General features: G+C 42.4%; 1 protein-coding gene across 2 annotated transcripts in view; it reads right to left on the bottom strand.

Moving 5' to 3' along the window:
* The window catches only part of stim2b (stromal interaction molecule 2b), a 48,505-nt gene extending 37,306 nt beyond the window's left edge, over nt 1–11,199 (bottom strand). For both annotated transcript variants that reach the window (XM_083936796.1, XM_083936797.1), the window contains exon 1: nt 9,914–11,199. In XM_083936796.1, the coding sequence (XP_083792922.1) occupies nt 9,914–10,049 (136 nt within the window). In that variant the 5' untranslated portion in view covers nt 10,050–11,199. The remainder of the gene's footprint in view (nt 1–9,913) is intronic.
* Nucleotides 11,200–12,661: the final 1,462 nt, after the last annotated feature.

Genomic DNA, 12,661 nt, shown 5'->3' with positions numbered 1-12,661 from the left:
CAACAAATCAACTGTCTGAAGACAATTCAGGTGATTGCATGACTCAAGTCAGGTGTGTTCTTGCTTGGTTGGAATGAAAACCTGCAGCCACAGCGGCCCTTTACTGGATCACTTTGACACCCCTGTTCTAAAAGGTCCCCAACCTGCTTCTTACATATAAAAACATAAGCTACTGTGTCTGATGTGAAACAGCAAAATATAATAATAATAATAATAATAATAATAATAATAATAATAATGTATTGACGGAAGTTCCTACCCTTTTACAGACCTTTCACCCACTTGCTGCTTGAGAAGAAAGCAAATGAAAGTCATTCTGTCGCTAACGGCTCCTTTGAAGTGTAATACAAACTGGGCCCATTATGGAGCAGATCAAGGAGAAGCCAAGTGGCTCCTTAGAACCCACCTGTTGGCCCCTGGTGTGCTACCGTTAGCAGCACTGAGACGGATTAACAGCACCACAGCTCCCCAAGCCAAGACATGAGGATAACGAGTTCAATGCAAGCGTGTTTCATCAATAGAAACCTATGAAATAAAAAAAAAAACTGATTTATTTGGCAACTTTGCAAAAAGAAGCTGAACACTGACAAGAACAAAAGCACATACACCTGCATCCTTATGCTGCTTTTTTGTGTGTTACGTGCTCCCGAGTGTCCCTGTCACGTTTGGTCTCTACTTGCTCTGTATATTACTTTGTTATGACCACAAGTCAGAGCGTGTATGTTTGCTGGAGACAGAATTGAGAGGGGACAGCATACCAAAGAAATCCACACCGCCAGCACATCACAGCCCCACTGCCAAGGGAAAGTCCCTGAAATCAGAGGGGACGGGGACAGCTCCTCACGTCTGATATCTTACTTTAATTCTCACTAAAACATTAACGGTATCAATTTGCCTGAATATGAACGGAGACAGAACCTCTTCCACAGGTAGTCTCAGATTGGAGTAAACCCTTCAAGGGTAAATCCCTCTAATATCACAACAAAGAAAATGTATGATTTCTGCAGCGCTGTGAAAACATCTCACAAACTAAATTAGCCAGGAAATGACATGCAAAGCGAGAAAGCCACAGAGACAATTTTAGGCTTCTGTGAAGGGCATGGCATTGGCTTTTTCCTGTGTTAAGGTGACAAGTATTAGCACAGCAGGATCCAACTCTCATAACAGGACGAGGCTGTGACCCCTATCCACCTTTTATACTTTTTGTTTTAGAGATGCAACAAACCGCCATCTTTGCAATAAAACCATTAATTGTGTTTAGAAAATGTCAGAAAACAGTGGCAATCAAAGTTTACATGAGCCAAATGTGGCTGTTTTTGCCTGAAAGATGGTGCAAAAACAAATATCCAGTGATTTTAAGGAAGAAAAGTAGCAGATTCTCGCTAAATAAAATAAAAAAAACGCCATTGTTTTGCATTTTTCCTTCAAAAATGACTGTCAGTGTACTAACTGTTCGGTTTGTACCTGACATTAAACTGAGAACATCCAAAGACTGAGGAAGTGAGAATAAAAGGAACCTCAACCATAAATATCACTGCATGTTTTTGTGCTTTTTCTCGCCCATTGGCATGCAGTGTTGACAGCTTGTGTGCATCCATCACAAAGGGCTCGCCCAGCCAAGTGCCCACGCATTGCCAACTGGGGGATCAACACCTTAAAAGTGTGGCTGAGCGGGACAACAATAGTCCCCACTGGGCTGGGTAAGGGGCAGACGACTCTGCTACTGTAGGCCTCCCCCAGTAGGAAACACTGCACAGCTGAGTACAGTGACCTACATCTCTTACCTCCTGCATGAGTGAATCAGCTTACCGGCTGCTTAGTGCTGTCTGCTTATGAATGAATTATCCCCCTCAACATACTGGTGTGTGCATTAGAGAATCAAGAGTGATAGGATTTGTTTCAGGGATTATTTGAGAGTGATACAGTGTTTAAGGAGAAAAGGGAAAGGGGACAGAAATGTGGAATTATTAATAAAAATAAAAATAAAAATAAGAAACAATAGCTCTTGAAGGGGGATTAGCAACTTCACAATGCCCCAGCACCAGTGAATCAGGTAATTGAATGTCTCAGCGCTTGTTAGGGAGTTCAAAATCCGATCTCTGCTCTCTGCTACGGCTGGTGACTGCAGTGCCCACCACGGGGTAAACTGTTCAATAAAGCCCCCAATCATCTCCCCGGTGAGCCCACTTGAAAGTTAAAATGGTCCCGATGCCGCTGTGACAGAATTTGGTAGTGATTAGGAAACACTCTGAGCCCGCCGCGTCGGTGTCAGCAGCAGTCCCAACAGGGGGCCTGATGGAAAATGGTCGTGGAAAACTTCTGCAGTGGCTTTATAAATACACCGGGGTGGTGGGGGGGTTGGTTCTGTTTGGTGAAGGGCCTCATTAGGTCGGATCACAACCCTAAAGCTGATGGAGATGAGAGGCAGCTGTCCACTTCTGGGGGGAAGTCAACTGGGAAACTGAGTGGCGTCAGTGCGGCGAAGCTTTGTTTGAGGTTATTAAGTGAAGGATCATGTAGGACAAGCCGGACATTACTGTGAATGGAACCTCTGGTGTTGATTCACCCGGACAAATAATGACAATAATGACCCACTCACTCATGACATCACACTAAATTGACCAATCAGAATGGAGTATTCAACAAAGCTGTGTAATAGTGATCTATAACCAGACCCAGGCTCTCTTTTGACGGCTGGGTTTTGCAAAAAAAAGCAGAATTAGCTGATCATTTCATTAGGTGCAACAAAAAGAGACAGAGAGCAAGGGGTGGGGGTGGGGGGGGGGGGGGGGTTCAAGGTTTAGAGTTGAACCCAAGGCTGCTGCATCAAGTACTTTAAACCTCTGTATGTGGGGTATTCTCCCCTAAAATGGGTATCGCATCGGCTTCAGAAGTCCAATATCTGTCAGGCTAAATTGGAAACAACTTTGATGCATGGTGAGACTGAACCAAAACATTATGTTTGCAGTCTGAAAACCAAGATGAGCTAAAAGGTGCTTAAACTCTGGAGAGTTTTGGCATCCTGCAGCTGAGAGAAACAGCATTGTTGGGCGATAATTCTCTGTGGGTTCATCCAGTAACCACTTTGAAATGGTCAACTTCATTTAAGCTCACTTCTCATAGATGTTAGTGCTCTCAGGGTGGGTTGCAGAGTTTTTGGTAAAGTCAGACTTTTTTTGGCTCATGGGGAACCCTTCAGAACAGTCTGTTCTATTAAGGAAAAGGAAATGGCTTTGGCTGTTAAGCTGTACTCCACAGAACCAGGACATTACGACTCGCTCCACGTTCACTCTGACACTCTGTCACCATTAGCCCTCTGGAGCGAACCCAGAGCTCTGAGGCACCAAAGCCACAGTAAGTAAGAAAAGTCTGGCTTTCCTCAAAGTGTGTGTGTGTGTGTTACTTTGATATAATAAGGGCCAGCCAGCAGCGACGGAAGTATCACAACATGCAAACTCCTTTGCTCCCCACAGTACTTAAACAAGCATTGGCGAGATAGGCAAATGTTGAACCTCCTTTCCAAACTAATGCCTTTATTTATGCAGCCACTTCGCTCTCTGATGGCCTACATCATCTCTGATTTAGATACATAAACAAAGCAATAGCCAACTAATTCCCTACAAACTTGGGCAATCCCTAAATGAAATCTTAGCAACAGAGTAACAAATAATGTAGGAATACGTTCGATGTCAACGAGTGTGAGAGAGATCTACTCGTGTTTGCTTTTCTGCTTTTGACTCTGTGTAATTTAACCTGCGGCAGCCAGTTTCTGCATCTGTAGGTCATGTAAAGCTTATGCTAATGATAGTTGTATCTGAGACAACTATCAACCAGCAGGCACATTACTTGAGAACTGGATGTTCCTTTCAGTCAGAGGGAGGGAGGGAGGGGCTTTGTTTGTTGAAACGCCAAACAAGCTAAATACACCATTAAAACGAGGGAAGACCACGTTCACATTGCCACCCAACTCATCCCCTTTACAATGCCTCTATCTCCCTTTTTTGCATGTTTGGACATTTTTCTGATACCATTTTATTCCCAAAGGCGTACACAGTAAAGATGCTTTTTGATTCCAGTGGTTTACCTCTCCTCTAAATTTAAGAGAACCCTACGCAGCTGAAAAGTCCCACGTTGAGGAACAAACTTCTGCTAGTTAAAACAAAGACCTGCACAGGTAACGATTACGTTCAACACCAACACAAAACACTGTGACATTCACTTCAAATCATGTGTAACATCGAAATCAATTACTATATCAGCCCCTGATTCAACTTGGTCTTTCTTCCAAGACAAAGGAAGTCCATGAAATACAAAAATCAGACAGTTATTCAATTACATACTTTTCTAGACGGATGACGATGTTTGCCGATGTTCAGTTTGACGGCTGGTTGCGGTTCGCAAAAATGACTGACAACTATTAACTAGTACAAATTATCTGTCAGAAAAACTAATACGACATGAGAATCTCCACAGGGAAGAATCTTATGCTAAACGTTTGAAATAAATTTCTCATTTTATATACAAATTTATGTACTTTTTAGACCTACTAGGGCGCTCTGACACGACTCATTTCTCTTCCAAGACGCTCAGATATTCACACTTACACAAGTAATCAACCTCCATCACCATCCCCCGCTTTAATTTTGAAACAAATCCCAGCTTCTCTTAAACGCTGGGCTCTTTTGAAGATCCTTAATCACAAGGGAGCTGTCTGAACCACCAAATGTTAAACCCAACCCCCCTCCTGGTCTCACCCCCTCACCACTAACAGCATGCTAAATGGCAGCTTTGAACCCTAAAATGCTTCCATAACAAACAGCCTTGTCTCTGACCTCAGTTACCAGGACAAGAAATATCTCCATTCCTACAGAGTATGCATGGAAAATACTGGCACAAACTCTGAGTGTGTGTGTGTGTGTGTGTGTGTGTGTGTGTGTGTGTGTGTGTGTGTGTGTGTGTGTGTGTGTGTGTGTGTGTGTGTGTGTATAAATACCTTCAGGCAGAATTTGAAAAGTCAAAAGGCAAGTATAACTCTGAAGTGACACACAATATTTAAGTGTGCAAACATCCAAGAGTACATGTTGCTGGTCATAGAGGTGATGAATCATAACATTAAAAGCCACACTATCTTAATGAGGATGTCACATGCTAAACCTAGCTTAAATGCTATAACGCTGTAGTAGCACGAGTTGAGCAGAGTCATCAAAAAAACTTGTTTTCACCAAACAGTCCAGTTCATTACACATTAGAATGGTTATTTTTGCAAACCAATTGTCAAACGTTATGAATGGTACCAAAACAACCACTTGATTCCGTCTCTGTTGAGGTACCAAGCACGCTGATCTGGATCTCTAGAAGTCCAGGTGCAGATGCTCCTCTGCATCGGTGAAGAGGAAACACAGTGAGAGACACGGAAAGGTTTGTCAGCTCGTTTCTCAGCACACGGCTGTCCGCAGCTTCCATGCACGCCTAAGCAATGCAAGAGGAAATGTAAAAACAACAAACATGCTACTTAAGTGGTTGATCACCACCCGAGAACAACTGAAAACGCAAAAAATATCTTGTGTAGTGATAGACCGATACAAGCAGCTCTGTGTTGCTGGAGACGCCTTTTTTAAGTTCAATTAACCTTCTGTGTTTTTTTTTAATTGACACTTGTAACATTTGTTATCATCATTGTGTAAAGTATATGATGTGCAAAAATAGTATCGGCTCCAAATATCGGCTGAAGAAAATCGGCAGTCCGTATCGGACATCAGCCAAGGCTGACGAAACAAAATATCCATATCGGTCGACCCCTAATCTTGTGTTTAGGTTCATGTCTGTACAGGTAACATAAAGTTCTAATACTCAAAGTGTTTGATGGAAACGCGTAGATGTCAGTTAGACAGTAACCTTAAGTTAGCTTACATTACAAAGGGTAAGTGTTATTTCCTCTTTCAAAAGTTACACGGTCTTGTTTTTCTTTTCAGACCGTTTTAAAAGGAGATTTGAAAAACACATTGAAACCTAAAAACCAATTAAAGACATTGAAGTAGCAAAACAAATCCAATCCAACTCTGCAGGAGCTACATGAACAAACACACACACACAGACTTGTGTTTTCCTTGCCTGACGCCAAGGCCAGTGACAAGGCAGCTGACCTTTCCACAGAGCCGGCTGGGAAATGGGTAATGCTGCGTTCGTGTTTACTGACGCTGAATTAAGTCACCACTGTCCCTGCATCCACTGCACTTCATTGTTCACAGGGAGACATCGTCCCATCGGCCCGTTTTTACCCTGTCGAGCTGTTGCCGTGCAAAAGGGCTGGTGTGCTTTGGCCTTTTTAATCAATATATTGTACATCCCGGGTTTGTTTTCCAGAAGCTGCTTAACACTTGTAAACAGACAGTCATGAATGTTTAACAGCTGTCTGGGACGAGAGTCATCACTTTTTCCCGGCAGCCTTGACAGACAGGCATGGGTAGAGGTGTTAGATGAACATACATGTATAGATGAGTCTATAGGCCTTCATTTACAAGGCTTTATGTGTGTCTTCATAGCAACTAACTGTCTTCTGTAAATGTTGGTAGTAGTACAACACAGAGATTATTTAGTGTTTGTACAAACAGCCCAAAGTGCAAAAGAGTCAATAAATACACCTGGAATTAACATTTTAAATGTAGCTTCATGGGATTGTTCTTGAAATGTGAATGTTAATATTTGCACCGGTAACTCCTTGTTTAACTCTAAGGCTTAAGGTTTTACAACCTTGCCTGTAAGGGGAGGAAAGAGGAAGACATCTGCTGCAGGTACACGTTTTAGTGGCCTTCATCAGTGGGTGGAGTCTGTTCAGTCGTCATGGAGATGGTTCAGTTTTTATCACATAAAGTATGGAATTTCCAATAACCGATTTCTCTTTTCCACGACCCGACCCCGGAGAAGCGGTTAAAGATGAGATGAGATGAGAGGAGATGAGATTTCTCTTTTCACGGGTGGTCAATGGTTAGCCTATAGCCTCACCAGTCTAATTCACAAATGCATAGCCTTGAACGGGTTGATTTTTTTAATTTCCAATCCAAAACGGAGTTTTCAATGGTGCATCTAGAAAATGAAAGAACTTTAACCAATCAGAGCAATGAAACGACGTGGCACTGCTCGACACATGCAAGTTGGGGCGGTGCACGGTCAATTTCGAAGACAGCTGGGTCACAAAACTTCTCAAATGTGTTTCTGAAAATGTTTGGAGGCGAGAAATAGGCAATTCAGTCACAGAATATTGAATCATATCTGATCAGTTTTCGTGAGCCTGGTAAAGTACACTGGACAGAAAACACCAGTAACTACATTCAAGCATGATGCTCCTCTGTCAGTCATCGGCTTAAACATCAACCATTAAACATACAACATATGCTGCTACATATAAACACTGTACTTAACTTTTTTCATTTACCACTTTTCTTTGTATATATAAAATATATATTTTTTATTTGACTTACTTGCTCTTATTTATTGAAACTTTGTTGTGTATTTTAATTGAATTTGACCTATTTTTACTTGTAATGATGTTGCACACTACCACCAAACGTGCAATTGTTCTATGCACAATAACAATAAGGATATATTCTATTCTGCATGACACAAAACCGTTTTTTTTGGTCTGTCCAATCTCAAGTTGCTGGAAATGTGTCTGAATGTGAGGGGGATAGTATTTTTCTATATTATTTCTATTTAAATGTCGCAAAAAAACAGCAGTAAAGCCGCGTAATGGCTATATTTACATAATTTGGACTACCCTTTACATTCTGATCCTTGCATGTTATGTTCATTTTGCACTTAAGTTCTTCACGGGAGTATACAAACATAGGCTTTACCGTGTGGATATTTTATTTCATAGACTTTTAATCTCTCGAATTATGAACAAACATGCATTAGCGATATGAAATTATCTAGCTTGGCCATATCGCCCAGCACTAGAGGGCAACCAGACACATATCTGCCAGGGCAAATTAAACATGAGCTTCACAGATTCCAGGCTAGTCAACTGTATCATCACCATGACAACTGAACTTGATCATATAATGTAGGTCCTGGCATGCGGCTAGACCTATATGTACACACACGCTTTCTTGCCAAGAGTTAGATGAGAAGATTGAAAGCCTGCTCAGGTCTATATGAACCTGAAGCCATTTAGCTCACAGCTCAACATTTAACACTGGACACAGCGAACCTGACTTTGTCCAAAGGTTACAAAATGTTCCTACCAGCGTCTCTAATGCTCATTAATTAACACATTATATCTTGTTTGTTTAATTTGTACAAAAACCGACGTGCAGGAAACACCGATTTCTCCAAATGTCAAACTACTCCTTTAAAACCTGGAAACAAGCTGTCCAGTGCATGAAAACAAGTGAAAGGCATAAAGCATGGGTAGCAAACCAGATCCAGTAAAGGGCCGTGTGGCTGCAGGTTTTCATTCCAACCAATCAAAAACACACCTGGTCCAACAAATCAACTGTGTGAAGACAGTTCAGGTGATTGAGTAAGTCAAGTCAGGTGTGTTCTTGCTTGGTTGGAATGAAAACCTGCAGCCACACGGCCCTTTACTGGATCAGTTTGACACCCACAGCATAAAGAATAAACCTAAACAAACATCTGTAGGGTTGTCAAATAGATTAGAAGGAATGTCACTTTAAAAAATATGTATATTAATGTCCACTCCTGTTACATATCCACCAGTTAATACAGATACTTTTGAGTGTTGTTTGACCTTAAGACTTCCACTGTTAGTGAGCAGCACTGAGGTCGTCTGAGTGGGTAAAAGCAAGTGGTTTGCACAGTGAGAGCAGAACGTCGAGGAAAAATTCACATTTACAATAACATCAAGTAACACTAACCATCACTAATAGACTTCAGCCTACAGAGGCGATATTCAAACATCTCTGTTATTACCGGATTCAGTCGGGTGAGTTATACCACCAGAAATATGACGTTATTCAATGTACAAGCAAAACTATGGCTTAAAAAACAACAAAGAGGTCAAAATTGAACAGGTTTTGAAAGGATCCACTGGTCACACTGTCATGTCAACTTTGCATACACGAGCATGTGTATTGTGTACATTTACAAATGGTCTGTTTTATCTGTTCAGATGATTTTAGTTGTTTTAAATGAACCTTAATTCCTGCAAATCAGCTTCGGCTTGACGCCTTTTATACATTGCACGTGTTACAAAAGTTGCACCTCTCTAACAATGTCTATATTATCCGTGTTAAATAAACAAACATAAGATTAACATTGCTTTTCTACACATTTGTATCGCTTTTCTACACATTTGTGTTTAACTTAGGCTAAAAAGACAACTGTCATGTAGAAAACAAACCTGTTACACAAATCAATATTGTCAGGTTAAAACAGATGCAAACAGATGGAGACCCCCCCCCCCCTGTCATTAGGTTATGTCAATAACATCTTTTCAGAGGGGGGTCACCTGTGGCCTTCTGGCAATGATAAGCAAAAAGCCTAAACATGTACACAGAGTATTTAGATGGTCATCTTGTAGTATACATCTGATCCTTATTACTACACTGCATGTGTCTTATTATTATTATTGTTTATGGATGATGAAGGTTGACCCTCCACAGCATCAGTGACACATGAAGGGCACCATTACAGTGAGTGCCCTCAGTGAGGATGCATCCTGCATTCCTGTCATGTCATGCATTCCTCAGCAATGTACAGAAGGGGGGAGAGGAGGATGAGGAGTAGGGGTAATAAAAAAAAGGGGACTGTCGACACAAAATGCATCACTTTCCATTAAGCCCCCTGTGCAGGACATTCCTCGGATTTCCCCGAGAAAAGCCGGTGGGAGCGAGAAGAAGAGAGGGGGTAACACACTGCACATGGAGACACTTGTATCCGACACTGCGCTTACCTGTGGCGGCTACATTCGCAGCATCAGGCGAGTGGCCGCTGGGTAGATCATTCGAGTAAGTGCATTCCGAGCCCAGTACCGCATAGATGACGAGTCCACGTAGGAATACATTCAATACCTTGTGGATGTAACTCATGGTGGAAAAAAAAAGGGAGGTGTAATTCGTATCCGTGGGACTGACTGGGAAGTGAGGGGGGGATGACTGTGGGGCAATCCCGGAGAGAGAGAGAGGGGGAAAAAAATGTCAGGTTCAGGCAGCAATAGCCAGTCAAAAAAAAAAAAATTAAATAAATAAAAAATATAATAAGAAATGTCTTCTTTTTTTGTGTGAGGTGAAAAAAAAATCCTGCAGTTCTGCAAACAGGAGCAGGTATGATGTCACGAAACCGTTAAAAAAAGAGCTACAAAATAACAGTTCATGGTGGGGACTACTTTAAATAAGACCCCCCCTTTAAACAAAAACAAACTAATAGCCTCTAATGGCTTTACTGTCTGTTCCAGAGGGGTGACTGCTGCGAGCTACGGCAAGCCAGTCCCCCATAATTTTACGAATTTAAAAAAATACTACCTCACAAAAAGAGAATAGTGAGTACAGAGGGAAGCACATGCAGCCTTGTCTGGAGGAATTCCCTGTCCAAAAACAAAAAAACACAAAAAAATGGCTCCACCGTGGAAACCCCGCGAGTTAGAATCACTATCAAGTTGCTGTATTTAAAAAAATCCTTACGTAGGCCTGTGAGTTGGAAGAAAATAGTCTCTGTACTTCCACGTACAGTATACAAACACCGGGGACGACGGCTTCAGCATATTGAACTCGCAGCGTCTCATAGGTCCGCCTCTTCAAACGAATGTAGCAAATCCCATCGCGTCAAAAAACGACACATTCGCTTCTTCTTCTTCTTCTTCTTCCTCCCGTTTCCCCACTTTAATCCTCCTGCGTCCTAGATCGACCGACACACGACATCCGCCGGGTTTTAAATGAAGTTTTTAAGTCAGCTTTAGCGCGATACCGTGTCCTCCTGTCATATCAGCCGCCGCTGCTCAGCCGGGTCGGTGCAGACGAGGGAGGGAGAGGAAGTCGGTATGCAAAAATGCCTTGACATCAGAGGGAGAGATGAAAGGAGGGGGCGGCGGGGCTTTTAATTTGGCTGCAATAACCGCCGCGTGCGAGACGTGAGCGGAGGGATTTGTTTGTTTAGGGTGAAATTCAGCGGTGCAGCTCTTCCGTGCAACGCCGGGTTTAACGCAGCGGTAATGCGGGGAAAACAACTCACTGCTGCCGGGTATTTTTTGTTTTTTTGTGGTCGAGCTAAGAGAGGGAGTCTTCTTGCAGAGGCGTCCTCCTCACAAAGTTTTTTTCCCTGCCATGGTGACGCGGAGGAGGAGGATGATAAGCCGCTTCATTGTTGCCTTCACTTCCCCACTCCGACCGGGCCATGCATCCAAGTTTTTCCTCCCGGCTCAGAAGCGCTCTCATTGGCTGGAGTATCCCAACATGGCAGACTCTGATTGGCTGGCTCTGACAGCCCTTTTTGTGGTATTTAAAGATTCATAACGCGGGAAATAAAGGCATATTATTAAAGGATAATACCGGTGGGGTTTTTTGTTACCACTACTGCTACCACCAAAAATATTAATAATAATAATAATAATAACAATAATAAATGTCCCACCAACCCCAAAGCATTACTCATAAAAATAACCCCCCACCAACATCTTATTACTATTATTACTATTACTACTACTACCACCAATACTAATAATAATAAATGTCCCACCAAGCCCAAAATATTATCCATAATAAATAACCCCCCACCAACATCTTCTTACTAATATTACTACTACTACTACTACCACCAATAATAATAATAATGACCCCATAATTGTACTCATACTAAGCCTGTGAATGTTCTCATTCGTCCAGGTCATTGTTATCCTGTTATCCAGTCTGGTCTGGACCAGTCCCAGCCTGGTCAGATGCGTACATGAACTGATGAAGCCTCTTGGATGAGAGGTGAAACGTCTTCCTAGACAAACAACCAGTCCAGTTGTTTTTGACTGAAATTCCTTTGAGGATGTACTCATAGAAATAAATGCCCCCACCAAACCCATATTATTATAATTAACAACCATAACCAGTATGGTGTTGTAGTGGTTAGCACTGTTACATCAAGGGGGTCAAGAGGGTTCTGGGTTTGAACCTGCTGCCCTGGGAACACTGTGTGCAGTTGGCATGTCCTCTGTGTGTCAGCACTGGGTTTTCTCTGGGTTCTATGGCTTTCTCCAAGTCCAGAAATCATGCACATGGTAGTAGGAGATTCAAATTTTCCTGTAGGTGTGAATGTCAGCACGAATGGCTTTTCTCTCTATATGTCAGTGTCCTATGTGACCCCGACGGGGATAAGCGGATACTACCAATATCTTCATTATTACCAAATGCAGAATATAAAGACAGCACTCACATCCATCCATCTTTCAGTTTGGTGCCTTCTGTATGTTTATGAAACAGCAGCTACTCATAAGATAGGTTCATTCATTCATTCATTCATCTTCAACCGCTTATCCCGGGGTCGGGGTCGCGGTCGCGGGGGGGCTGGAGCCGATCCCAGCTGACATCGGGCGTGAGGCGGGGTACACCCTGGACAGGATGCCAGTCTATCGCAGGGCACATAGAGACGAACAGAGACAGACAACCATTCACACCTACGGGCAATTTTAGAGTCATCAATTAACCTAACACATGCACGT

Source organism: Echiichthys vipera (assembly GCF_963691815.1).
Source record: "Echiichthys vipera genome assembly, chromosome: 22".
NCBI classification, from domain to species: domain Eukaryota; kingdom Metazoa; phylum Chordata; class Actinopteri; order Perciformes; family Trachinidae; genus Echiichthys; species Echiichthys vipera.
Note: the sequence above shows the minus strand (reverse complement) of the source record. Positions and strands in the feature narration are given on the sequence as shown.